The sequence below is a fragment of the Gavialis gangeticus genome, unplaced genomic scaffold, assembly GCF_001723915.1.
Source record: "Gavialis gangeticus isolate Ggan-Ray unplaced genomic scaffold, GavGan_comp1, whole genome shotgun sequence".
Lineage (NCBI taxonomy): Eukaryota > Metazoa > Chordata > Crocodylia > Gavialidae > Gavialis > Gavialis gangeticus.
In genome coordinates this window covers 150,055,991-150,083,786 of record NW_017729022.1, presented here as the reverse complement: position 1 = coordinate 150,083,786, position 27,796 = coordinate 150,055,991, and the positions used below count along the sequence as shown (strand labels likewise).

General features: G+C 39.3%; 1 protein-coding gene across 3 annotated transcripts in view; it reads left to right on the top strand.

Annotated features, from left to right (window-relative positions):
• SOCS5 (suppressor of cytokine signaling 5) overlaps positions 1–21,729 on the top strand; it is a 48,164-nt gene extending 26,435 nt beyond the window's left edge. For 2 of the 3 annotated variants that reach the window (XM_019516318.1, XM_019516319.1), the window contains exons 2-3: positions 10,705–10,800; positions 13,957–21,729. In XM_019516318.1, coding sequence (XP_019371863.1) covers positions 13,969–15,579 — 1,611 coding nt within the window. In that variant the 5' untranslated portion in view covers positions 10,705–10,800; positions 13,957–13,968 and the 3' untranslated portion in view covers positions 15,580–21,729. The remainder of the gene's footprint in view (positions 1–10,704; positions 10,801–13,956) is intronic. The other variant, XM_019516320.1, reaches the window with a different exon arrangement.
• Positions 21,730–27,796: the final 6,067 nt, after the last annotated feature.

Below are 27,796 nucleotides of genomic sequence, written 5' to 3'. Positions count from 1 at the left end.
TAGTGGCTTGGGGTGGTGGATGGTGGTGCTCTGTCCCCACTCCCCCAGTCATTCTTGATGGGCAAGAAGTTGGTTATAAAATATTTTTATTGTAAAATTTGTTCACAGATTGATCAGTTGCCTTTTTGACAACTTCTCGTACTCTGTTTCTACCTAAAAGTAAGTTTCATTATGGAAAGGGGAGTAAAATGTCTCCAGTCTTTTTTAGTTATTGGAGGCTACATGTGTCTTGTATGATTAACAATGAATTGCATGTAGGGTTAAAGCAAAGCTGTTGAATTTTCAAATTTGGCATAGATTTAATCTCCCTTTCTGAATGCTGGCTCTCGGTTTGCTTTTAAGAAAATTAATTCTGACTTGCCAAAGCATTTGAAACCTGGCTTACTAAGCCCACATAATATAAAAACTTCTGAAAATTACTGATGCAGCATGCACTAAGGTCGACATTTGCTGGGTCAAAGAATGTTCAAATGCTGCTGGCAAAGCTAACACAGAGGGACTTCTCTGGTATTCTTATTATTATATTTCTTCTTAAGGAAAAAAAAAAGTCCATGTTCCCACTTTGCCTTGTTCCCCCTTCCAAAAAAGAAATCCTGACAAATGCAGAGAACCTTGCATTAGTGTATTAAAACTTCCTGACTCAAGTGTTTGAATTTGTAACCAAAAAACTTAGATAATTTTGAAATGCCTTCCTTAAGTCTCTTAAAAATATAAGTCTTGTGTAAGTCAGCGTATCCTACTAAATCTCTCAAGCACTTCTGAAAAACCTATACTGTGGTCACTTGTGCTGTGTTACTTTATCCAGGTTGTTGATTGTGTCTCATAACTTTCTGTGGTGTGTTTTCATACTAAAAATACACAATATGCAGTGTGCTCAAATTAATGCCTCCAAAGCAAACTTGGATTCTTTCGAGTTCTTCCTTCCTCCCTCTTTCCTACGTAAAGTAGTTTCCTGTTTCAAACTTTTTTACTTTCAAGTTTGTACAGTGAAATACAATGATTGATGGTGATTAACTGGTCCACAAAATGAACCTCCATGGCAGGGTTTTAGCTGAGCATTGAGGTAGATTAGGTTCTGTGTGTAAAACAATAAAGCACAGCTTTAGTTTCAGCCACAGTGATCAAAGAAACCCAAAAATGGTCTGTAGCACTTCATAGTCTAGGATAAAGCAGTGTACTTATTTAATGTCTTCACTTCAACCAAGTTAGAACTATTTGAAATTTTCTAGGAGGGGTTTTTGGGGGGGTTTCTCTGCAGGCTCACAGTTCTCACTTCTTCTCTGAAGGTTTTATATATCTTTACCTACCCAGGCCCCCCTAAAGAGGATAGGTGCCTATTGCCAGTTAGCCTTGATAAAACAACCATGAGCTGCTTTTGGCAAACCTGACTGCTGACAGCTGCTGAGGCTCCTCTGTTTCAGACAGGGTTTTAGTCTCTTGCTTGCCAGACACTGCCAGGTTAAGTTTCTTGTCTCAATCTGAAATGGCTCAAATACTCTTGCTTTTTTTTTAGTAGTATTCAACTAGTGACTGACAGTCTCAGACTCAAAGTACCCCTTGAAAAATGCCTGCTCTTAGCTTTTGCTTTTTTTTCGCCTCTGGAAAAATAACAAAGGAGTTCTTCTGTTGCAAAGAATGCAGGCCACAACCGGTCAGAATGTTTCTGATACTGTGGTTTTCTATTTGAAATCTCTGGTTTTATCTTGTTAATCATTTTAATGTTGTGTACCACCCTTAAAAGGATCTCATAGTGTCCCAGGGTGCTGTGACATCCTGGTTAAGAATTACTGTATTAAACATATGTCTCTATAATACACGATGCACACGTGTGCACATATAATATATCTAATGCTGCTAAACAATGGCAGGATTTTTTTAGTTTATAAAATAAAATGCTGAAAGCAGCTGATGTTCACTTTATAAAAAAGTTTTATATTTGTATTGAAAAGTAAAAGTTAATAAAAATCTTAATAAAAATCATAAGTGACATTCTCTTAATTAGAAACAGATAGTAACTGCAATTTCATTGTTTTTTGAACTCTGATATTTTTGAAGACTTGTTTAGACTTCTCAAATAAGTGTTTTCCATAAAGCAATCTTCTGTCTACCATAATTCTTGCTCACAATTTTCTAATATTGCCAAAGGTATTTCCTTATAATTTTGAAAACGGTACTAAGGGGGAAATGGGGCAGAGATCTAGCCTCTCATTTGAAACTGCTTTTATTTGGGACAAAAGAAAACTGAAATTTACAAGTTGTATCAATTTACCTCATTGCCAAATGGTCTGTTAGCTGCTGAATAGAAAGTTCTATCTGATCTTGTCTAGATTCTGACAGTTAATTAATCAACTTTGGTAAGTGCGATATGAAACTTGCCTGTTTTTCACTTCTGTTCCAGTCCACTCTTTTGGAGCACCTGACAGACATCAAGAACCTGCCTTTTTGTCAGGTAAACAAAGGTTTTGAAATTAGTTATGACTACATTAGATTTTTTTTTTTTGTCGTGGGATATGAAGTGCGTTTGAATTTTTATATTTTTGTAGAAAAGTGTACGTTTCCTGAGTGATCTTAACAGAAGTAGAACTGAAGGTCTCTACTGTCAGAGGACTTGAGTAGCTACTTATCCTCAGAATAGTTACAGCTTTTGAAGAGGTCATCAAAACGGTTACCATGTGATTTCTGTCCACAATCACAATTCTGTGTACAATTTTTTTTTTTACTTTTAATATTAGCAGCTTATGTGCTAGGAGATTATTTGAAAGCAGTATAGAAAACATTTTGTTGTGTCATCTACAGCTTACTCTACTATGTAAACTCTGTGGTTTTTTTCCTGGTTTTTTTGAGTAGTCATAGAGGTACAATTGCATGGAAATTGGTATTGCAGGGTCTAATACAAAAAAATCTTACCGACACCAGCACCGATGTTCTCCATGACTGCATGGTGTAAAATTGGATTCAACTCTTATTTCATAACTGGCCTATTGTGGTGAGGTCAGTTTTGGTAATGATGTAAAGCTACTATTGCACAGTATGCAGGGTGACAGTTGTATTTGGTCCTGTCACTCCACAGTTGCAAATAAAACAAATCTCAGTTACAGAATACAAGCCTACAGTACTTAAAAATATATACATCTTTCCTTTGGTTATCTTTATCATGACTTTATTAGTAAAGACTTGCAAACAAGACCAATCACTAATACCAGGCATCTAGTTTTTTCAATGGGTAGTGCAGAGTTCAGATGCCAAGCTCCCATGCACACCCCACATACCCTCAAACCGTACCCCCCACACACACTGGGAGGGAGCCCTGCTCACTGCTACATGCACACACCCCACCACACACACACTCACACAACCACCCCCAGCCACCCTTCCCCTTCATGTACCCCCCATCTCTCCCATACCTACCCACCTACACACATCCACACACGCCACCCCAACAGGTCCCATCAAATCCCATACCCACCCACTCACTGATTACCACCCCCAACACACCCCTCCACATCCTCTGCAATATACAAGAGTAAACTTCATTTTGAGCTGTTATGCAATCACCGCTATATACACGCAAACTCACACAAATCAGGACAAAAATATATTTTAAAAATAAAATGTTATTGTGGATGTTTGATTTTTAGAATATAGCTTTTTTTTTCTGGTTCCAAGATGGCCAACCCCCTTCCCAAAAGGAGCAAGGGGAGGGACTTCTGGTGGCAAAGGTCAGGGGCCAAGGGGCAAGACTTCCAGTCCCAAGATGGTAACCAGGGGACAAGGGGCTTGTCAAGCGGCGGATCCACCTTTTGCGGCTCTTGACAGCTCACCAAAACTCGTTAAGTATCCCTCCAGCTGAAATAATTGACCGCCCCTATTTTAGTCTGTCTCCATACTCTGCCCCATGTAAACTTTTTTCCAACTAATTCTTTACCTAAAGGGTCTGTCTGTCTACTGTCTCAGTGTCCCAGGATGTCCTGCTGACACCTAAACCCCTCAGCCACCTAGTCATAATATTCTTCAAACTGGTTAACATTATTCCACTAGTCAGAGAACCTGATCTTAAGTGGATTTCAGCTTGCTGCTGACAAAACTAGAGTTTGTTTTTCTGCAACTTTGAGAGCATACTCTTAATTTTCACGAGCTTTGCTTGAAATGGTGTTGTTACTAGTAAAGTGAATTGCAGGCTTTTAGGACTGATTATCTCTCCCACGTCCTTCAAAGCAAAAGTTGTCCTGTATCCTTGTCCTGAGTCCTTAGCAAGCTGTCTTAAAGACAGTATTTCTTAGTTTCTTTTCTTGCTTTCTGAAAGCTAGGCTGTAAACTCTCAAGTTTGTCAGGACTGTGGTTTTTAAGGGGGTACCTTAAGGGTGTATGTGTTGGTCTTTGGGGATCACTGTAAAGAAATTCTATTTCCACTTGGCACCAGCTGGAGTGAATTAAGTTATATGTGGAGACTACTGTCTGACATGAAAGTACCTGAGGGATTTCAGTCTTTTACCTAGGGTTAATGGACACTAGTAACCTAAATCCATAAGCTTCCGTCATAGAGATCCACATGAGGTTTTTTCATATACGGGCAACCCCCACTTAACACTACTTAACACAACACCACATAACACTATATTTCACTATATTGCTCACTTTAAATTGATACCTGATTTCACTTGGCACTCATTGAGTTTTGTTATAACGCTCGCATTTGCCATCTTGGGTCATTTAAAAACATTTGTGGTCACCATCTTGAATCGTCAAATAGTTTAGGTTTCGCTTAACACTCAGTTTTTCAGGAACCAATTAAGAGCACTAAGCGGGGGTTGCCTGTACTTGTGCAGAAAGCTATTCTTGACTTATTAGTACTTGTGTTCACAGAACACAATTCTGCAGTCATTGTTTAACTAGAATTTTTCATCTGACTTCTATAAGGGGATGTACTCTTGCTAGACCTGTGGTGTTCTAGTCCCGTGATCCAGATATGTAGCACAGGGCTGGTTCCTGGGTCAGATCTTGCAGGCATGGTTGGTCAGGCAAGGCTGGTCTGTGGGCTGGATCCAGTGTGGGAGCAGTGCATGGGGTCAATTTGTAGGTGTGACCCTGCATCCCAGCATGCTCCCACATGTAGAATCTGCCCAAAGAGCTGGATCCATGTGCTACTGTAGCCCATGTCATCTAGCCTGCAGGGCCCCCCAGGGTTCTGGAAATTTGGCAGTGGGATAGTAGTGTTAATCGCCATGCCTCTGAATGAGCTTCCAGAGCTGCAGCAATTAATGGTGCCTCACTGCCCTCCTAGCACTGAATTTCTGGATCCATGGGGAGCCCCATCGGCCAGATGACAGCCCCACAGGGCAGGCTGAAGGTTGAACACCACTGCAGTAGACTAGCAGGTGGGAATATGCAGATACTGCTTCAAAGAGGGGCTGTGCTGCTTCTTGTTCAGCCCAACCTTGTCTACACTCTGTTCAGAGTTTTTTGCTCTAAAGGAGCCTGAGTTTAGCAGGTGGAAGTGAGGTACTGTGACTTTGTGATCTCTCATGACCTTGTATCTGAACTTTTGGTGTTGTGAGGGAAGGCTCATGTAGTTTTCAATTTTTCCCCCTAAAAAGTCCCCCAGGTTTCGTCAGTACTGACAAGGGGCCTTCCACAGCCTTGAATATTTGAGAGAGAATATTCTTAAACTGGAGTTATTGGCATGTAACTTCTTAGAAGGAGACATCTGGCAGGGCATCAAATATCCAGGATCTGTAGGGGACCCTTCTCAGCCAGGTGATACAATCCCATGCACCAAATCAAACCAGTGCATGGGGACAGTCCATGGCCAGATATGGTGCCGGGGTCAGAATCAGCACATCTGGTCTGGGACCACATGCTGCATCTGATCTGGGAATGGTTCCTAGCTTGGCATGCAGGGTCAGTCTGCGGCCGAACCCTACCCATCCCTGTGCTAGTAAAAGGGGAAAGTGGCTTTGTGCCTGGAGTTGAATTGTGGCAGCCTCTGCCTGCCTCCCCCTTGAGTCTCACACCCCCGCAGCTAGAAAGAAAGCTGTAGACAGCCCCAGAATGCCAGTCAGTGTCTCTGTCTCACGTTGCTCTGTGACTTGAAGTTGGGTCTGTCTGCATATTTGGGGGGAGAGAGTAGGGGAACAGAGAGAGGAAACAAGCAAGTTGGCTTTAGGAGTTATTGCCCCTTCCAGCTATGCTGCTGTGCGGAGCCAGATGCTGTCAGGAAAGTTTAAGAGGAATCCTTCCTCCCTTTCCCCTAGGTGCTGTTACTCAATTACTGTAAGACCTTTTTTCTTCATGCTGTCTTTCAAAAGCAGGATGCTTATTATATTCAGGGATGTGTTATATTTGAGAAATGATGGTACTTTCTAATATCTTGCAACTTGTAACAGGTTTTCCCTTGCTCCTTTTGTAAGGTGCATCTGTGGTACCTCTGTCATCTTTTTTTCTCTTCATTTATGTCACCTGCCCCCTGTTATCCAAGATCAGTAGGATGCTTCATGCAAATCTTGTGTGAAGGAATTTAGTCTTGTAGGGGGTTGTGCTTTCAAAGTCAAGGACCCAAAGAAGTGGCCCTTTTTTCATGTCAGTCCTAGCTCTTAACCTTGTTCTGTGGGCCTGTACTACATTTGAATTGGAGCTTTGATTTTACACAATTTGTGGAATTGTGGAAGGCAGTTGAGCAATTCCCAAATATTGCTTTAAAAACAATGGCTAATGAAGGGAGTGTTCTCATTCTTTATTCCCAGTCAAGAAATAAGAAACAAAACTGATATTTCAAATTTAGTAAAGTGTCCTTTGTAGACCATTTACAAACCTGGGGGATAGGAGAAAAAAAACTGCTGTGGTCACCTCTATCTTTTGCAGTTGATAAACAATTACAATTCCCAGCTGACATCAGCACAGTATATTATCAACTAACGAATTGCTCATCAAGAATGACGGATGAATTTCAAATAATGCCAATGCTCACAGTAGCCAGGTAATTGTCTTCTCACAGTAGCCTCACAGTAGCTGCCTGGCTCCCACATTTCCTCAGCTGGCCCCTTCTTCTGCCCTCCCCACCACACTGGGCTCCCAGACAGACAGATGGACTAAGCCCTTATATATATAAAATACTCACTCACTCACTCCTTGGACTTACGACACAATTGGTTCCTGAAAACTGCATCTTAAGTCGAAACATGATAACTTGGAACCAGTTTTCCCATAGGAACAATGTTATAACTGGAGGATTGGTTCCTGAACCAAGTCCTGATACCCTATTTTCACCAAAAATACCCCAGAATTTTGTACTCTATCAATTATAGATGAGTAATATACCTACATTAATGTATTTATATTGTAAATAGCAATCATATTGATTTGGAAGGGCTTCTTTGAGGTGACTTTGCTGGACTTTTTGAAGGGCTCTTAATTTGACTTTTTGAAGGGTTCTTGCCTGGGGTCTTGACTGCTGGTTCTTCTGGAATCTCATCTGTTTTATTAAAGAAAATGTCCAAGGAAGTTTGGACAGATATTCTCTAGGGTGATGGGCAACACAGCGAACTTGTTCACTGGTGTGGCGTCGCATGGCGTAGCATCGCTTAGGATCAAGCATTGTAAAGTCAAAACTGACATCAGAAAGTTGAAATGGTGTCAACTTATAAATGTTGTATGTGTGAAACGTAACTCAAAACGTTGTAAGTCAAGGACTGCCTCATATAAAAAAAAAAAAAAATTGTTCAAGATTCAAGGATAAACTTGGGTAACAATTGAACACTATGTATCTGATAGTAATTTGGTGCATCATACAGAAGGTATGTACCGTGTATGTATGATTCTTAATATTGTGTTCTTTGAGCTTCTCCACATCAGACACTTGATTTTGTTCTGACTGTTATTGTTGGGTTTCTCCCGTCCTGTCCCCTGCTCTAGACATTTATCAATTCTCTGAGGATCATAGGTGCAGGAGTAGAATAATACTAGCTCATTTCTACCTGAACAGTCCTACCTTTTTCACCTGTTTTGTTACTTTCCCTTTAGAGGACTGATTTATGACTTGTGAAAAGCTTCTTCATTTTGAAATGTTTAGTGCGAAACCACAAGACTCCATTTTTTTTCTTCAATTTTTGTAACAAATAGATGTGTAGGAGAGGTTTTTGGAGGTGAGGTGCATTCTTTCAGCTTTCATGGGCCAAAACTTCTATACAATATTTAAGGATTTAATGTCTTGAACTTTTTTTCTCTGCATCAACTAACTTTTAAGCCTGAGAAATAAACCCATTGTGCTATAAGATTTGTCTCTAACATAGAGACAAATTTAACTCAGAATGTTTCTGCCAGAAGTAGGCAGCCCTCTAAGCATTAGTTCAGCTGCTGTGCTATTTTATTAGTGGAAATGGTTGTTAGAACTCAATCCATAACAAGGCATGACTTGACAGAACTAAATGGAGGAAAAAAATAAAATTTGAGTCATATTTTAAAAATGTATATGCCACATTTCACTAATGCAGTATATACATTTACTGAAGAGACAAAAATCTACTGTGTTGCATTCAAAACATTTTTTAAAGATTCCCTTGAAAGGAGTCAGATTTCCCCTGTCCCCTCCCACCCTGGTCTGCCATCTGCATATTTAAACTTTACAACTCAAATAGGAAAAATCCTTTTTGAGCCTAATAGATTTCTTTTTCTAGTTAGGAAAAGCTAGTTTGGGGGTATTCTACAGCTGTCCCTATGCTGAAATGAAGACTCTCCTTCAGTTCATCAGTGGTTTGTACTTCTATCAAATTTGGCAGTGTTAGGGTTTTTTATTGAGCTGGCTTTTGAGCTGCTGCAGAAGTAACCCATATTTTGTCAATATTGTGCAGCCACAGGAAACCGTTAACTACAAGTTTTGCACTTCATTTTAAAGCAATCTGATGGTCTCTGGAATGGTTCAAACCTTGTTCAAATGCAAGACAGGGAGCTGTAACTGTAATAGTTGCCTGAGCTCAAAAAATGTTTTCTGCTAACTTAAATGGTTTCTAAAGCAGACTCTGCTTAATGGAGCCCACTCTGTACAAAAGGCTACATCAATCAACCAACAGTGTTGACAGATTCTGATTGGAAATGACTTGGCCTTTCACCTTTTATGGAGCTGGTTTGAGGGATAATGGAGTAAAGTGTAAGGCTTAAAAAATCACGCAGTTAAAAAGTTCAAGATAACAGTGCATGTAGTTAATACTTTTTAAAAGTTAGAACAGTTTTCAATTGGCTTGTCCTGTCAAATGTGTTTAGAAAGTGAACATTTTAAATATCAGTACCATTTTCATTTAGAAGGTATATGCCAGTTCTAGTCTAGGTAACACACCTGCTAAGTGAGTATTGTATTGAATTGCTCTATCTTTCTTTTTTTGATTTTTGCAAATTTTATCTTCCAACATAAGTTTTTTCCTTCATCATTACTCAGTCATTCCTTTGCATTGGTTAAGGCCTGCATGTATTTAAGCATTGTAATTTTATTTTGTCTGGTTTTTTCCCTTGTACGTTTGCTGAAAGCAAAAATTGTTGGTGCTGTGTAAAAGAAGTAAACATGCAAAGTTACAGTTCTGTCTCCTAGTTGAATCCACATTTCAACACTGCTTTGCATTTGCAGTTCTGTTTGCTCTGTAAGAGCTTACCCTTTTTGCTGAAAAACTTTCTGTAGTGTATAGCCTGTTTTTAAGATGTATTGAGCCATCTTGGTTCCGATGGAAGTGAATAGAAACTGAAGATGTTTAATACTATGCAAATGAGCTGTTAATCCCATCTGATTTTCCTGAAGCTGCTATCTATGAAAATGCTTCCTTCCATTATATTTCAATAAATACACATCTTGTTCAGATAATTGCTTTGTGATTTTTAAGGTATAGAGCAGTTGTAGAACTTTCAGTACCTAGATGAACTCTTTACTTTGCAAAAGGAGTTTGGCATAGGGAAGCAGTAGTTTAAATCCTTCAGTTCTCTTCTTTCCTTTTGCTATTAACTCTTGACTGCCATCTGAATATATTGTAAGTAATGTTCTCCTGAAATCCTCTTAGCTTCTTGATTTCTAAAAGGCAACATAATCCTCATTTTGGAGAGACACTGATCTAAACATTCATAGTAAAATCTGTTTAAGATCTTATCTTTCCCTCCCATTCTTAAAAGCATAGATCATATTTCCTTTGCTTTACAATCATATAACATCCCTGTGGCAACTACAGCAGTTGCTTACCTGGAAAACTAATATTAGGAAAGTGTATATTTTTAGCTGCCTTTTGATGTGATGTAGCAGCTGGAAACAAGGAGGGGAGCCAGCATCAAGTGATCTGCCAGCTCTTCAGACCACCAAGTGCTCTGCAAGCCACAACTTGAGAACCACTACTTTACACTTTTTGGCCTGAAGTGCAGAAACCTTTTTCATGAGGTACACCAGTATGCCCATTGCTTCAGGAATATCAAGAATCCACATGCTTCTAGCTTTGGCCTAACTGTGTACAAAATTTCATTCTGGCATCTTCCACAAGGTTCTTTCACTACAGGGGTTAACAGATTTAGAAATGAAGAAAAGCTGTTTGAGTTCCTTCTTGCCACAACAAATTATCTGCCTGATAATTACTGTATATGTAACAGTTGAAGTACAATTTTCAGTGAAGTGGAAATTCTTACCTTTGTAAGTAAAGGTATATTTTAGCATTACTAAAATATTGTTTGTCTTCCTTTTTATAGTAATCATGTCATCCACATCTTGGACAAGGAATCCAGGAAGTACATCTTGAGGTAGAGTCTCAAGACAGGACAGAGTGGCTTATAAACCTTTTTTGGGTAAGAAAGCTACCATATTTATTTCACAGTTCAGAAAAGGCAAATATACTGTACATAATCCTGAGAGAGAGAGCAGCATCTGTTCAAAATAGCACACTTCCTGCATTCCTCTTTCATATGGCTATGGTGATGAACCTACAGCCTATATAGCATTTACAACTAAAATGAAAAAGAAGAGCTAATTGCCTTACAGGGAGTAAAAGATGCCAGTTACTTGTGTGCATATTTGCATCCTTCAAGATGTCTTGTCTGAGTGATCTTTGAGTCCAGAAAGTGATTCTGATTTAATTTTCTCCACCCAAATATGTACTTACCCCTCTTTGAAGTGCTTGGCCTGGAATTTAGGTAAGAGAAGTCACCTTAAAGAAAGCCTTTGAGGCTGGAAGGTATTGCCGCCTCTTGTGTTATGTTGAGTGTATATATAAGGGTAGAGCATTCATAGGATCTTTTAAGAAAGGAGAGAGATTCTGTAGCAGCTGCTAAAATTTTGTTATGTATAGTTGTAACAGTAAAAACAGATGACTTTCTTTTCAGGGCCCTTCTGTTTTGTGTCTTCTCCCCCCATTATTATTATTATTACATCCTTTCTGTTCTTTCAAATCATTGGCTGTTTTAGCACTGTCTAGTTACAGAGCATATGGGAGTCATTATTTTAGGTAGTTTCTTCCAAGAACTTCAGGGAGCATTATAACACTTAGGGTACCTATACACAGCAGACCTCTTCTTTGACATACGCTAATCAGCGCGCATTGGAGCAGACTTGATTAATCAAGTCTGCTGGAGCATGCTAATTAACACGCTTCAGCAGCCTGTCACATGTAGTCGATGTCCCCACATTTCAAAATGGCGGTGGGGGCACTTTAACTAGAGCTCTAATTAAAGTGCCCCCCTCTCCACCCCTGAGCACTTGTATAGATGCTCTTAGCCTTAGCCCTAACTTGACTTCTTTTACACTTCCTCCTTCACCCCCCACTCTGTACTCAATTACTGACGTCTGTCTTTGAGGTTCTACGAAGACTTGTGGTTTACCCTTTTTTGTGTTATATTTTCTTAAATGTTTTACCAAAAGCTGCAGCTGCTCTAAGTAACCCGTTAGTGTTCCTCATTTATGAATCTTTATTGTTGCAGAGTAAACAATACATTTGATCTCCCCATCCCCTTCAGTCTCTCCTGGGCATATCCTTTAAAGTGGCAGCATGCCTGCATGTCACTCAAAACTTATCCTGTGACGCATCCTCTTCTAAAGAGTGTGCAGGCTACAACGCACCTATTTACCAACCATTTACTGCAACAGACCCAGTAGGATTTGGCCCCGTTAAAGGTTTCGCTGTGGAAGATGCAAGCAGGATAAAAATGCTGAGCCAGAACAAACAGTTTGTCCATATCAGTACATCCATCCATCAATCAGAATGAAAAATGACAAAATCATTTTCCTGCCTACACTTACTGTATTCCTCAAAGTTGGGGCAGGCCCAGTGTTGACTAGGTGTGCTGCCTTGTTCTCATCTGCTGTCACCAGGCCCTTTTGCCTTTGTATAAAAGGACTTTTTTTTTTTTTTTTTAACAGTTCTTGAGTTTTGTTCCCAGTTTTTGTATTTAGATCCCCCACCTCCTTTTGGAGTTGCTTGCCAGGTGGTGTCTCCAGCAAAGTAGAATTGTTCTTGAATACTGGCAATAAAGCTTATTTGAAGCTATTGTCTGTTTTCTGCCTGTTGTAACAGGAATTCACTTCTGGTAGCTGCTTAGAAAATAATAGAATAGCAGTCAAATAACTAGATGAACGTATGCTAGTCAGAAATTGTTCCCGGTAGCTCCCATGTTTTTCATGCCTGCATTTTGGGTCATCAGATTCAGTTTCTAAAGAAGTGATTTCAGTTTGGTTACTGCTGATGTTGGCATCACTTTCTGATAACAACTTGGAAACTCACCATGTCCTAATCTCTTACTGTAGAACTAGCTGTATACAATGCTCTAAGTAGAAAATAGGCTTCCTGCTCTAACACTGGTTCTTTATTTCTTCCACCCTGCCCCCTTAAATAATCATGTGGGCTGCCTTTTTCTTCTTAAGGCATTTCACACTTGAAGCTTTACTACAGTATCTTCAACTTTTGACATCTTAAGCTTTCATAAGTGTCTTTCTGCCTCTTTCTGGTAAGGCTTTCTTATTTCCTGTCTGTCCAGATGAACCTTTCATACTACTTATGCAAAACTAAATGAAGGGGTGGGGGAGGTGGCGTTATAGCTTGAAACCTGAAACTGTCACACATTTTTCCTTTTTCAGACTGCAAATACTTTAAAGAATGCAACTACTTTTACAGAAAGAGTCCTTGCCCTTTTCGGGTAGGAAGGAAGTAGATTTCCAATTTTTTTGTTTTTGTTTTTCTGGGAGGAGTGAGAAGGGTAATTGCTTTACTGAAGTTTTCAGTGCCCTTCTCCTCCTCCCCCATATTTGTTTTTCCTCTGTTCTGATTTTGAAAAATCAGGTTTATAGAGAGTCCTGTTATCTTATATAAATTGTTCCCAGTAGCTATATACTCTATATATAACATTCAGAACGAAGCAATTGAAATCTAAGTGATGCACCTTTTTAGCAGAAAGTGCAACTTAAGAATTAACCTCTGAAATAGTGGCTACTAAAGGGGTAGGCAACCTTTTCCAGCTGTGGGCCAGGATGACCCACCCCAGGCTGCAGGTTGGCAGGTGCTAGGACTCGGCAGCAGTCAGTGCTTATTCCTCTGGCAGCGTGGGGACAACACTTACTGCCAAAGCTTCCTAACACTAAATGCTACCAAAGTCCCATGTAGTCTGTAGTTTGCCAACCTCTGCTTTTGTGTGTTGTCTGTTAATTTGAGGTGAAGTGGTAGGGTTTGTGTGTAAGGTGAGAAGATGTTACTTACCATAGCTTCTGATCTGTTTGAAAAGTAGTTTTGTGGGTTTTTAATACTGTTTATATTTGTTTTCTAAGGATACCAACACTGCAATCTATATATATTGGTGCTGTAGAACGGTGCAAGAAGTAACATAATGTGTTTGTCTTCTAATTAAATGCCTTCTCCATACCTGTAACTTTAAATCATTGACACTAATAACTTATTTTCCTAAAAATAGAAAGTTGAACTTAATTAAAATCTTTTTCCTCTCCTCTCTTAAATGTAGGTAACACAATCCATGGATAAGGTGGGAAAGATGTGGAACAACTTCAAATACAGATGCCAAAATCTCTTCAGTCATGAAAGTGGAAACCGAAATGATGATGTAGCTGTGAAATCCAGTAGATGTTTATCTGTTAAGGATAAAAGTGTCAATGTACCTGATTTGGCTCAGCAGCAACCCAGCAGCCCTTTAAGAGAGAATGTTGCCTTACAATTAGGGTTAAGTCCTTCAAAGAATTCAGTTAGACGAAATCAGAATTGTGTCACTGAGATCCCTCAGATTGTTGAAATAAGTATTGAGAAAGAAAATGAGTTGTGTGTTCCCACAGGAGCTAGACTGGCACGAAGGGACTCTTACTCTCGGCATGCTCCTTGGGGTGGGAAGAAGAAACATTCCTGCTCTACAAAAACCCAGAGCTCCTTGGATAGTGATAAAAGGTTTGGTAGAACACGCAATGGCTTGCAAAGGAGGGAGAGAAGATACGGAGTGAGTTCTATGCATGATATGGATAGTGTATCAAACAGGACAGTAGGTAGCCGTTCCCTGCGGCAGAGACTGCAAGATACTGTTGGATTATGTTTTCCCATGAGAACTTACAGCAAACAGTGCAAACCCCTATTTTCTAGTAAAAGGAAAATCCATCTCTCTGAACTAATGCTTGAGAAATGTCCTTTTCCTGCTGGATCAGATCTAGCCCAAAAGTGGCATCTGATCAAACAACATACAGCTCCTGTGAGCCCACATTCAACGTTTTTTGATACATTTGATCCTTCCTTGGTTTCTACAGAAGATGAAGAAGATAGACTGAGAGAGAGACGTAGGCTTAGTATTGAAGAAGGGGTCGATCCCCCACCCAATGCCCAAATACATACTTTTGAAGCTACAGCACAGGTTAATCCATTGTACAAACTGGGACCAAAGTTAGCCCCTGGTATGACTGAGCTGACTGGGGACAGCTGTGTGACACCACAGGGAACCTGTGACTCTGAAGAGGACACAACAACCCTCTGTTTGCAGTCACGTAGGCAGAAGCAACGGCAGGTGTCTGGAGAGAGCCATGGCCATATCAGCAGACAAGGGGCTTGGAAAGTGCACACTCAGATTGATTACATACACTGCCTAGTACCAGATTTACTTCAAATTACAGGTAACCCATGTTACTGGGGTGTGATGGACCGTTACGAGGCCGAGGCACTTCTGGAAGGGAAACCTGAAGGCACTTTTTTGCTCAGGGATTCTGCACAAGAGGACTACCTCTTCTCTGTGAGCTTCCGTCGTTATAACCGATCCCTACATGCACGTATTGAGCAGTGGAATCACAATTTCAGTTTTGATGCTCATGATCCCTGTGTATTTCACTCCTCCACTGTTACAGGGCTTTTAGAACACTATAAAGATCCTAGCTCTTGTATGTTTTTTGAACCATTACTTACTGTATCCCTGAACAGGACCTTTCCCTTTAGTCTGCAGTATATCTGCCGGGCAGTAATCTGCAGGTGCACTACGTATGATGGAATTGATGAACTCCCTTTACCGTCAATGTTGCAAGACTTTCTTAAGGAATATCACTATAAACAAAAAGTCAGGGTGCGATGGTTGGAACGGGAACCGATTAAGGCAAAGTAAACAGAATCCAGAGTCTCCAATAAGCTTACTAGAACCTGCTTTTTTGTGTGTGTTACAGTTTAACTGCAGCAAGCGCATCAACAGTGTTTAGCTTTTTTGCAATACCGTATTTTAAGCCTAGTGTTAGTATCCTGTCAGATGCTGCCTGCTGTTAATCAAACCAAGTTGTGATGCCTCTTGAAACAATAAGCAGACGGAAAGCTGCACGTTTTTTCATTAAGGCCAATATTAAAATACTTTTGCTAATTTCTAAATACATTTTCCTTTTTTATAGCTGTAGTAATTGAGTGAAGCAACTATGGGGCATTTTCTATAAGGCATCCAATGTAATGCTAATGAACAAAATGTTTTATTGAATGAGCATTTCCAATGTGATCCTGAGGTCTCTTGTTTTTAAATAACTTTAAAAAAAATCTAGTCTTTAAGACTAATCTATACTGTATAAATAAGTTTTCACATGCCAGGAAATAAAAAAGTATTTTCAAGTGTGATTCATTAACAGCGGAGCAATTGGTGGTTTTTTTTTTTATGCCAACAACCAAAATTCCCACTTCTGTTAGTGCATCAGGTTTCCAAATTATGAGCACTTAACTATGTTGAATCAGTGGTGTAATTTTATTTACAACTCTTTCAGTGTTAAATGGCACTGTTAGCAAGACTAATATTAACGTAACCTCCCAAATTTTAAAAAAATCTTGAATCCAAAGCTAGTTTAAATTGGACTATTGCTATTGTAAATTAAGCAGTTTATAATTTTTGACAAAATATAAGAATTAGTTACCCAACAAAAAGTTCTAATTTATGATGGAAGATTATGTTGAAAGAGGTAAATGATTAATGTTTAATGAAAACTGTATTTAATACTGTTTATAGAGAAATGCATCATAGCTGAATAATTGAATTAAAACTTATTCATGCAAGTTTAAAAAAAAAAAACTTAGACAAATAAATCAATTTTCAAAGGTACTGTTACTTAGAAATACTATAACATTTTTCCATTAGCACTTTCTGTAATATTTAATATTGTACACTGATACTATTTCAGCAGTCTACCTGGGGAAAAAATCTAATTTCTTTTTGCGTATTTAATGTTGGACAGAACTTAAACTGTACTGTCAGACATTTTTTGCACTAAAATTTTATTGCTATATGCAGTACCCTGTTTTTATATTTTATACCAGTTGTGAGCTCCCTAGTTTCTTTACCAGTTACTACAGTATGTTACTTACTTCTCTATGGCAGTGATTATGTGAGGTAGGGAATCTTTTGGCTGCAGATACAAGAATAATAACTTCTTGTATGCAACACTAACCCTTCTATTGATGTATTTTTCTGCTTGCTGTGCCTTGTTCTGCCTTTTTGTGCTAATAAAGTACAGTATGTTCAGTGTTATACTTGTATATCTGCTCTGTTTTTATATATTTGCATAACTTGTAGCAGTTAACTGAATTTTTAATAGGCTTTTCCTAGTAATTAGTATAGTTACTGCACAAATTCTGTGCAGTTAAGTATTGGTTTGTCAGAGCACAATATCTCTGACTCTTAAATGTTACATTTTTTATGAGAACCCAAACAGTGTACACTGTTGAATAATGTTTTGATGGTCACTGCAAAATAATTGTATGTCATGAAATTTAAGCAGTTTGAAGTATTTACAACATAAAAAAATAAATGGCAGAAAAACAGGTAAAGTTTTTAAAGATACTTCTAGTCCCCTGTAGAGGTTGCTGATGATGTTTCAACCTGTAGAACTGATTTACTAGATTAAATCAATATTTTGATATTCTCTGCTATATCAGGAGTAGTTCTTAGGCTGTGTAAATTGGCAGTGTAGCAACATCATTTGTTAAGACCTCTTTTAATAAGCACACACACATCTAAAATCCCCAAATCTTGTGTTTTTTAACCAAAGAATCCTGTCAATTTTATGTCCCTTTTTAGATCAAAGGGTGGAGGGATATGATTTTTGTTTCATCAAATAATTATCCCGAACTAAGGTTAAACCAAAGTATTTGAGAATTTCATCTAAATTTGTTTAACACTGTATATGATTATACTGGTAGAAGATAAATATTGTGGATCAGTAATAGGTCATCAGTTTTTTTCTTGAATTCACAGTGCACCTGAAAAGACAAGTAAAATTAAATTAATGATGTAATGACTGGAAGAGCACTATACAGGATCATATTGAATGGGGTTAATTTGAAACACCCAGAAAGCACTTTAAAATGCGTATGATGCTTGTGGAAACTTGGTGATCCTGTTTTGCATTTTTTTGTAGTAACTGATACGCTTTTTTGTGTTATGAAATATTTCAACTGTTAAAATGAACGTTTGTTTAGAACATGTATATACTTCTCACTAAGTTTTATGTAAGCATGTGTACCAATGTGCTAATAGTCACTTAAGTTCTGAGTAATGTGTGTGTGTCATTGAATATGAAACTTCTCGTTTAAAATCTGCGCTAAGCCTAGCTGCTTACATTTAAAAAAAAAAAAAAAAAATCACCAGCATGAAATTGCACCCAAGTGTACCTTCACTGTCTCCTTCTCTGTATTCCCTCAGTTGGATTCAGATTCCGGATGTGTTTATTTCATGGCTGCTTCTTAGTAGTGATACTCTGAAGTCAGTTCCTACCCAAATTTTGCCACAGCAGAGGGGATCTGGGACTTGGGGGCTGGACATTTTAGGTCTACTGCAGGCTTTAGACAGAGAAACCAGCTTATCAGATTTTAGCTGTAGCCATACCCACATGTTCAAGAGTATGCTCCTTTTAACTTGGTGCCAACTTGTGGGTTTTAAAAACCTAGTATTGGAAAGCTTGCTTGTGTATTTTTTTTGTAAGCTGTTGTTTTGGTCTAATATGGAAATAATTCTTTGCCCCCTTTAAATTTGAAACCGTATAAAAAAGAAACTATCTCAACTCAGTTTTTTACCTCACAGGAAATATCTTTAGGAAAATAGTCTGCTCAAGTTCTTCAAACACAGTTTTTAAAATCGGCATGTATTATGACTGCTCTAAAAATATTTTTTTCCAGATTTTTTCATTAACCCTTGAGTTCCTTTATTCTCAGCTTTAAAGGAACAAAGCTTTTGAGGTACTGAATGCTACAAAATTAGGTTGACACAAGATGACCTAAAGGATAAAGTTCCTGCTTTATACTTTGTCATCTTATATTGTGTCTGTATGAAAACTTCACTCTTCAAAAGTAGGGCACAAATGACCTGTGACACTGAAGAGTATGTCTCTGGTTTAAAATATGCTGGCATAATTTAAAAGTGTCCTGATTACTGGGCAGATATGTACTTGGGGTTGGGGAGGTTCTGCAATATGAGTGGGTAATATTTGCTAAGCATCATTGCAGTCAGAGTTTTAGGAGTACAGAACACAATCTTATGAAGACCCCCATAACTCCTATTCTCTGCCTTGGAATAAAACTTGTTTTAATTCCTCCCACATCTAAGGCTCCATACAAGTTTGAGTGAATTTGTTTATATCAATCCTCCTAAAAATATTCTTATTAAAGTTTCTGTGACACTTCAGAGGTCCAAAGCTCTTCCTGCATCAAAGTGAAACTCCCCCTCCACAACTTTTTCTCTTTTTCAACAACAACAAAAAAAAGTTGTAAATTATGAAGGCAAGGTCTGTGGTAAACTTGCTGCCCCTGAGAGTAAATTGGAAGCAGTGTAGCTGTTACCATACAGGTAGACTAGTTAGCTTGGGGATGGGCTGATTGGCCCTGTTGCCCAGCAGTAGTAATCTAGGTCACCTGAAGTACTTTCACTGCTTCCACAGATGGGAGGCAGCGTACAGAGAGCAAGGGACATGCTTTGAGACCGGTGTTGGCAAGGATGTTAAGTTTCCTGTGTAGACAATAGCAAGGGTCATTTCTGTCACAGATCTGCATTGAACTGCTAGATATTTGAAAAGGGTCACTACCCTTGTTGTGCTATTTTACCTATTTGCATATTTTTGTTAGTGTTCCCTTCAGTTAATGGGACTGAATTAAAACACACTTGAATATTCTTTGTGTTTCTGTTGGGGAGGGGGAAAATAAATACTTAACCAATGTGTTTTTTATTTTGCACTTCTGCTCCTCTCCAATGCCACTTTAATTTTCAAATGATTTCTTACAATAATGTGCTACAAAATCTAGCATTTGTTTCCTCTGGTAGTCATAGCTGTCTTACTGAAAGCCAAATAATAGATCCAGAGACTGAATGTGGTTAGAGTACACAATGGGTAAATAATGTCAAAGACAACTTGCAAGGCAGTGTTAGATGCTTCTGACTTTAGTCTTGGAGGCTTACTTGTATGTTATCTTTGTTTGGTACCAGCAGTTGAAAACAGCACTAGACTTCCTCCTGACCTTCTTATATTCCATTACTTGATTAAATCAATATTTAACTGAGTCTGCACCTGTTGGGAACAAGAAAAAAAGCTGAATGTATTTTAATGAGCCAAAAATATTTTGGTGCTTTAGTCTCCGCATTAAACTGACTTGCTACTAAGGATTTACTGAACGCTTAGTAGCCGTAACAAATATTAAGATTGCATATAGGGTATCAATCCTGCAAAGAGCTGGGCAACCATAAAAGATGCTGAGCACCTTGCAAGGTTGAAACTCAAATGAGCATTCTTAGGTGATCTTATTAAGCTCAACTGCAACACAGTATTAATGCAACTGTATTTATTTTTGGAACCATAATTAGTAACTATTTCAAATGTGTGCAGGTCTCCCATAATCACAGTACTGAGGTTTCCATGACTGCATATGCTTTAAATTATAATATTTCTGTGTTCCAATTTAGAACACTCAAATTTTAAGTTACAAAAATGTCTCTTTTTGGCTTGAACTTTGATTGAGGTTGTCCATTTCTCTGTAATCCTTCATAGGAAATCTTATGTTGGTAGGTTTGTAAAAAAAACAAACAAACAAAAAAACCTATTTAAAGTTTTATTAATGATGGTACCTCCAAAAAGAGCTTAAAATTTCACATATGTATGCTAATTATCTTTTTTAATCTGTTCCCTATTTTGTATGCCTGCAAAAAAAATTCCATAAATAGGAATAAATATTCCTCTTTATTCTTGTTGTCATTCCCCTGATTTCAAGCATTGACCACTTGGAAGGGAGAGGAGGGGCAGAGGGCATCAGTTTTCTCAAGTTGCAGTTATGTGCTGTAGATAATCACATTTTTGTTATGGCCAAGCATCTCTCAATCAGTCCACGTGTCTTCTGTCCATGACTACTAGAGAAACCTAAATAAATTAGAAAATCCATTTCACTACAGTTTGACTGTAGCCCAGTAAACAAAATCACTTTACGTTTCAAATCTTACAAAGCTGAGAGAAACTGTAGGGACACTTGAAAAAATGTGATGTATTGCAATAAATGCTATGGCTTTTTCATAATTGCAGGGATATACAGAGAACTTGTCACTTTTTCGTGTCCATCACATAAGGTTACCTTCAAATGCCTTACCTAGTTTGGTGCAGTTTCTCACTTTTAAGTTATAATGAATATTTAGAATTCTGCTGTGATAGCTTTAAAAGAAACTAAGTCGATGTTATGTTGTCATGGAAACGTGAGAGTATATGAAATTTTCTTTTGTGGAAAATTAAAGGGTTATTGTCAGGTTACAATTGCATACTTTCGAACAAGTCTCCTCTCCTGTTTTAAGATTTGGGGATATTAGAACCTTATGTGAAAATCTAATTTTATGCTTTTAAAAATTTTTAGAGTTCATCAAATTTTCAATTGCAAATTAACTGGTCGCTTTCACTCCAATTCCTTAAATTGCACACTACTTTGATTTCTGTTAATTAAAAAAAATCACCTTGAAATGTAAGTACTTAAATATTTCCATTGTTTCCAATTTTGTAAAACATTTTCACAAAACTTAACATTTTGGGTCTGTTAACCTGACAATTACACTTTAAGGTTATAAGTATCCAACACATTTTATTTCTGTATATATGTTTTTCCTCTGTTTTTAAGCTAAATACATGTTCACTTTGAGCTTATATAACAATATGATAATTACAAAACTAGCTTCTTAAGGTCAACACACTTTCTTGGTATAAGCTGAAAATCTTGGTGCGTCATACTTTTTGTCTTAAATACAATAAATATATAATTGTATACATACAATGTTGTTTTCATGTTACAAATTTTACTTGTTTTGCACAAATTGAGTGCTAACAAACTGAATTTACCTGGTTAGCTTGTATAAAGTAAAGAAGCTTGAACTTGTCTGTTACAACATTTTTCGTATTGGCCCAAGAGGAAAAATACACCAGTAGTTGGACTTTCTTTTGTGAGATCTTCTTGGATGTATTCCTCCAGGAAAGTATGTAATATTCACAGGTTCCATTTTTTGGAAAATGAGGCAGTATATATTTTATTTTTAAACTAAATATATAGGGCAGTGATTCTCAACCAGGGTGTCACAAGATTCTTTTAAGGGTGATGCACAATACTAACACTGTTAGGTGTGTAAACACCTACACATAATTTACAAGATAAACCAAGATGTCAAATGGAAATGCATAGCATCCAAACATTCTGACCTGTTGTGGTCTTCCTGAGTTTCTGCAACGGAAAAATCCTTTCTTATTTTTCCATAGACAAGAAAGGAGTGAAAGCTAAAAGCTGGCATTCTCCGAGGGGTGACTTGAGTCTAATGACAAAGAGAACCACTGATATAGAAGCTTGAGTACTTTGAGAGCCCTTTTTGTAAAACATTCCTAATTTTTGTAATTCTCATACTCTAAATTGTTGGGAAATGAAATATTGGTACTGTACAGGCCCATTGTTGCCTAAGATTAATTCAAATACCACCCGAATGTACTTGCCAAAGCCTTTTATTCTTACAAGGCTATTTAATCATTGTACAAAAAGACTCTTGCTTCAGTGATGCAGTACTTGACACATGTCCAGAAAAGTGGCACCCATATGGTCTCTTGGACCTGTTCCCAACATCCCATTTGAAACTGCCACTGGAAACCTCGTGTGGCACTCAAGGAGCTGGCTAACAAGCATATAATACATACTTGGATGAAGTGAGCTAGAGTCCTCGAACACACTGCTTGGAGCCAATACTGGAGCTTGCTTGATGCCAGCAACTTGTATAACTTCATGCTTTGTTAGTTTGAGGTGTCACTGGCATCTGTGGTTTTAACCCACTACTGCTTAAATGTTTCTTCACCCCGACTAATTTGTATTTGTAACTGGGTGCCAAAATATATCTTGTATTTTAGAGTAAGGAAAACTTGTAAGCATCACATTAGCCATAGTTAGGGACCTACGTAACTTTCAGGGGCTGCCCCCCGATTTTTGTGGTCTGAGCGCAACACTGGTTGCCACTTTTGCAGTCTAGTACGCTGGGCCCCCCCGCCCCATGCCTCTGGCCGAGGGGCCCCAGAAGTCCCACCACTTCCTGGACATTGGTGAATGGCCATCTGTCAATCTCCGGAGAGGGGCAGGACTTCTGGGGCCCCTCAGCCAATCAGGTATGGGGTGGCTCATTCTGCTGTGCTGCAAAAATCCCCTCTCCCTCCCCTGTGCTTCAGGATGCCAGGGCTTCCCACCTGTTTTCAGCTCACCCTGCCACGCCCCCTCCCCCCCCATGGACACACACACACATACTGGCTGTTTTCTAGCATTTTCATGATAATCCCTATGCTTTTTTACTAGGGACCTACCAAATTTGCAGTTCCTATGAAAATCATAAAGTTGCAAATTTGGTAGGTCCCTAGCCATAAACCATAGGTATTACCCATAGCTGTCCTATCTTAACAGATAGGCATGGTTTACCAAATTGTTTCTTTTGCTATATATACATGCACATGCAAGCAAACAATACAGGAAACAAACTGCATTATAAGCACCAACTGGCAAAAGCATTCTGAGATGCACAATCCCAGGATGAAAAAAGTCATGGTAGCTAGTCAAATTTATTCCCAATCTGCTACTCAGTTTAAAGTATGTAAATTAAGAGATCTGGAAACCATTTTATTTCTCTAGATTCCTCACCTTCAATTCTTCTAAAACTTCTAGTAAATGAGTTTCCCTTCATACTAGTTTCAGATTTGGTATCCTGCCAATACTATTATTAAGTGCTGAACATGAACATCTAAACCTTATTTAATGTAGTATGTAATATGCATTGAACACAGTGCACTACAATACAAGACTAAACAGCTCAGATTTTTAAAAAATGAGTTGTTTCTCTGACGTGTTAGGCTTTATTTCTGCTGATAATACTTCTAGTGATCCGTGGGTTTCTCTTAAACTTAGTGCAAGGAGATTTGTCCCTGTTTTGTAACTCAAGGCTTGACCAGGTTTCTCTTCTACCTTTCTTAGTTTTGCTATTTTGCCCAATACAGTGGTGGAAGGGAACTTTTATTATTACAAAGTCAAATGGACTCATGAAATAGGTAATGAAGAGCTCCTACAATGGGCCCTATTACCTGAAATGATACAAATTTAGCCCGAAAGAAGAGACCCTAGTATTAGGTGATCTAGACAACTCTTTTTGTTGACTCTTGGCATCAGAAGAGAGGCTGACCTTGAAGCTCACAATGCTTTAATCTGAATGTAACAGAGATGGAAACGTGAACCTGGAATATTGGTACCATTTGACCTCTGTCTTGTGCACCTGTTTGTGCAGGAATAATGACGACATATGCAAACTCCCTAGAGGTTAGTTGTAGGGAGGGCCAGTGGGAACATAACTTGGTAGTCTATAAGGTGCATCTCTACCCCGGCTTGTTCTATATAGGCCCTGGTGTGAGTAGCATATGGGTTCTTTTTCACTTTTACTGTCAGTGTCCAATGTGTGTTTGGGTGACATCTGTGGACTGAAGCATGCCTAGGGTTATGCATCACCCATGAGATTGGGAACCTCTGCCCTAAAGTCTAACTATAACAAACTGTGGGTCATGACCCCAAGTGGGGTTGCAACATCAGCAGATGGGGTCGCAGGGGTGGCAGACTGTGGATTGGCAGTGGGGGCCCGTGCTGCAGAAATGTTTAGGAAGTACTGGTTTAGGGTATGTTAACTAGGACAGGCTGTTCTAGAGCCCATAAAAATGAGAAGTAGGTAGTTATGGAGTGCTGCACCTCAGTGTGTTTTATAGATATAATCCTTGTCAGGCCACTCTGGAAAATAGATGAGCTTATTTCAATATCCAGCATGGGGAGCTGATGCAGAAATTTGCCAAAGATGGGTAGGGGGAGTCAGTTGACACCAAGATAACTGTGTGGCCCCCTTGATAATTAACTGGTCTCGGACACAGGAGACTTTGGGTTGTTTCGGTTTGTCACTGGCCTGTTGGGTGGTTGAGGGGAAGTCTTAAATTTAATCTCCCTGCCTCGATTTCCCAATTTGTAAAATAAACAAAATCCATTTACAAAAGCTCATTAGAAAACACTTCAGGATTATCTAGCTCTATCCTTTGGCTCATTCCCACATCCTGTTCAATGAAGTACTGTAAGTCATACATCCAGAAGACTATAGTCTAAAGATGAATAACCCAGAGGCATTTTAGGAAGTTAAAAGTTAATTATTTTAAGGTTATTTATTAGTTTAGTATTTGGGTAACTGGGATGGCTGCATACTCCAGAAAAGGCTCGGGGCAGCTTCCAATAAGTCATAAAACCTTAAATTATAAGACGCTTCCCCAGTCAATAACCTAAAGCGTAACATCTGCCTGCTAATAGCTTGCCTAAGCAGGAAAGTCTTACTCTGCTCCTGAAATCTGTCTAGGCTTGGGCTCTGATAGGCTTCAATGGGAAGAGTGTTTCAGAGCTGACGAGTGACTACCAAGAGATGCATATTTTTGCCAAGCATACTTGACGCACAGATGGTACTTATAGCCAAGTGGACGGCTTGTTCCCGCGGTGGTGCTGGGGCACTGCAGCTTGTTCCCACTGCAACAGGCAGCCACTGGGTGAGAGCGGCAATGCTACAGCCCCAGCAGCGCTGCAGAAAAAATCCTGGTATCACAGGTGTATGGCTTCTGCTGCAAGAGTAAGCCACAGTGCTGGGCCTGTTCCCATGGTGCTGCTGGGGCTCCTGCCCTGCAGCTCTCACCCAGGTGCTTGGCTGCTGGTGCAGGAAGGTCCCTGGTTGCAGCCAGTGACAGGACAAAACTTGCAGGCCAGATGACCCAGTTCTGTGCGCCAGATCTATCCTGTGGGCTGTGTATTTGACACCCCTGCTTTAGATAATTGCCAGCTGAATACTTTCCCCCTGTTTTTTAAGAATTTTGAATATCACTTGTGCAGCAAAAAGGAGACTCTCCACCACTAACAGCTGTGTGAGAGTAACTGCTTACAAGTCCCCTGAACATGCCCTCCCCTACATGTCGATGTCTGGGTTATGACTTCAGGTGCTGTAGTGAAAACACCTTAACACACTCTCACACAAAAAGGAGAGAAAGGGGGTGCTATTTAGGAAATATGAGTAGTTTACTGCCATTTATTTAATTCACTAAACAGCTTATTCTAGCTATTAGTGGGGGATGCTCTCTGCCTGGCTTTTTAAAGTGCATCTTCTGCAGTTTGATGTAGGATGCAGTTGTCCTCTATTAAGATGTTAAATGGAGGAAAAGATGTGATACCATAGAAGCTAGCTGTTTCTGTGGGTTAGGTTCCTTACCTCACCTGTAAAGATGAGGGTTTGTGAACCCGCCAGGGGTACACAGAGCCATAGCAGAGAGTTGTGTGTGACCATGGGGTGTTCCAGCTGTGTGTACAGGTTTTCTCATAAGGTGCTGCTTCCTGCAGTCAGCTGTGCATGATCACTGATAACTTCTGGCTGACTGGAGAGCCGAACCTTTTGAAGTGAAATGCTGCAGCAAGTAGCTGAGTAGATCTTCCCAAATTCAGCAGCTGGCTCTGAATTAAGCGATTGTGAGCCATCCCAATACCAATGATCTGGGTTCCACTGTATTTAATGGGTTTAGAGTTTTAACCATTTGGGATAAGAATGATTTTGCTGTGACCTCAGACTTTTTTTTCCCCCACTCTAAATTTGGACCTACCCAAATTTCTGATTCTGAGTTAAATCGCTGATGTATCGAAATCTGGAAATTATTGGTTATCTGTTCATCACCAGCCTTCTAGCCCTGAGCCTTCCTCAGCCAAGAGAGAGGCTTCTGTTGTCTTGTCAGCTTTCAGGATCGGTGCTGCTTTTAAGAGATTCACCTTTCTTTGCAGGCTTTTGAGCCTTTGCCTAAAGATGACAAGCCAAAAGACTGGATCTCCTGAGTTAACAGTACTATCTGTATCTAGACTTTGCCTGCTTAAACGACTTAGAGCTTGTTCTAGAGATGTGTGGGCTATCTCGCTTCACAGTAGGAAAGGTTCAATGAGACGTAAGCATTATTGCTGGTAAACCCACTTTCTGCAGTCATCAAGTATTGCCATAGATTGCTGGGTGGGGCAGCCAGGGTAGGCAGGAATTTCCCTAAACAGCTCATCCTTTTGAGGAATCTTTATATTCTTCCATGTCCATTGGCAAGCATTTCAGTGATCACCTCAGTCTTACTGTGGATGACCTGTATACCTGTCTTTTTAACTTCTTCCACGTTGACCTTGCATTGAAGTTTAGCTTTAAACCAGCTTTCTGGTCCCTTTCAAAGCTGTTTGCAGCCTCTACTTTCTTTCTCAAATGAAATGTTATCTAGGTAAATGCTACCACATTTTTATACCATGAAAAGTGGAGGGGAAGGGGGTCCACACATGCATGCATGCCTGTGTGCCTTCTTCTCTGAAGGGGTGTAGGTTGTAGCCGTATTGGTCTAAGGACATAGGCAGACAAAGTTCTTCGGGTGAATCTGATCTTTTACTAGACTAGGGGTGGGCAAAATGCAGCCCGTGGGCCAGATGCAGCCTGCCACGCCATTCCATCTGGCCCACAGGACCCCTAAAACATTTAGAAAATTAATATTTATCTGCCCCTGGCTGCCTGTCCTGTAGCCCTTGATGGCTTGCCAAAACACAGTAAGTGGTCCTCCACTCGAAATAATTGCCCACCCCTGTACTAGACCAATAAAAGATATCAGATTCACACAAAGAACCTTCCCTTCTTTCTCTGAAGAGCCTTAACTGTCAAATGCAACCTGAACAGTAGCCTCAAAGAAGTGTTCCCCCAGAAGTGTCTGAGTATACACAAAATGATGCATTTTTCTAAGGCATCTGACAGA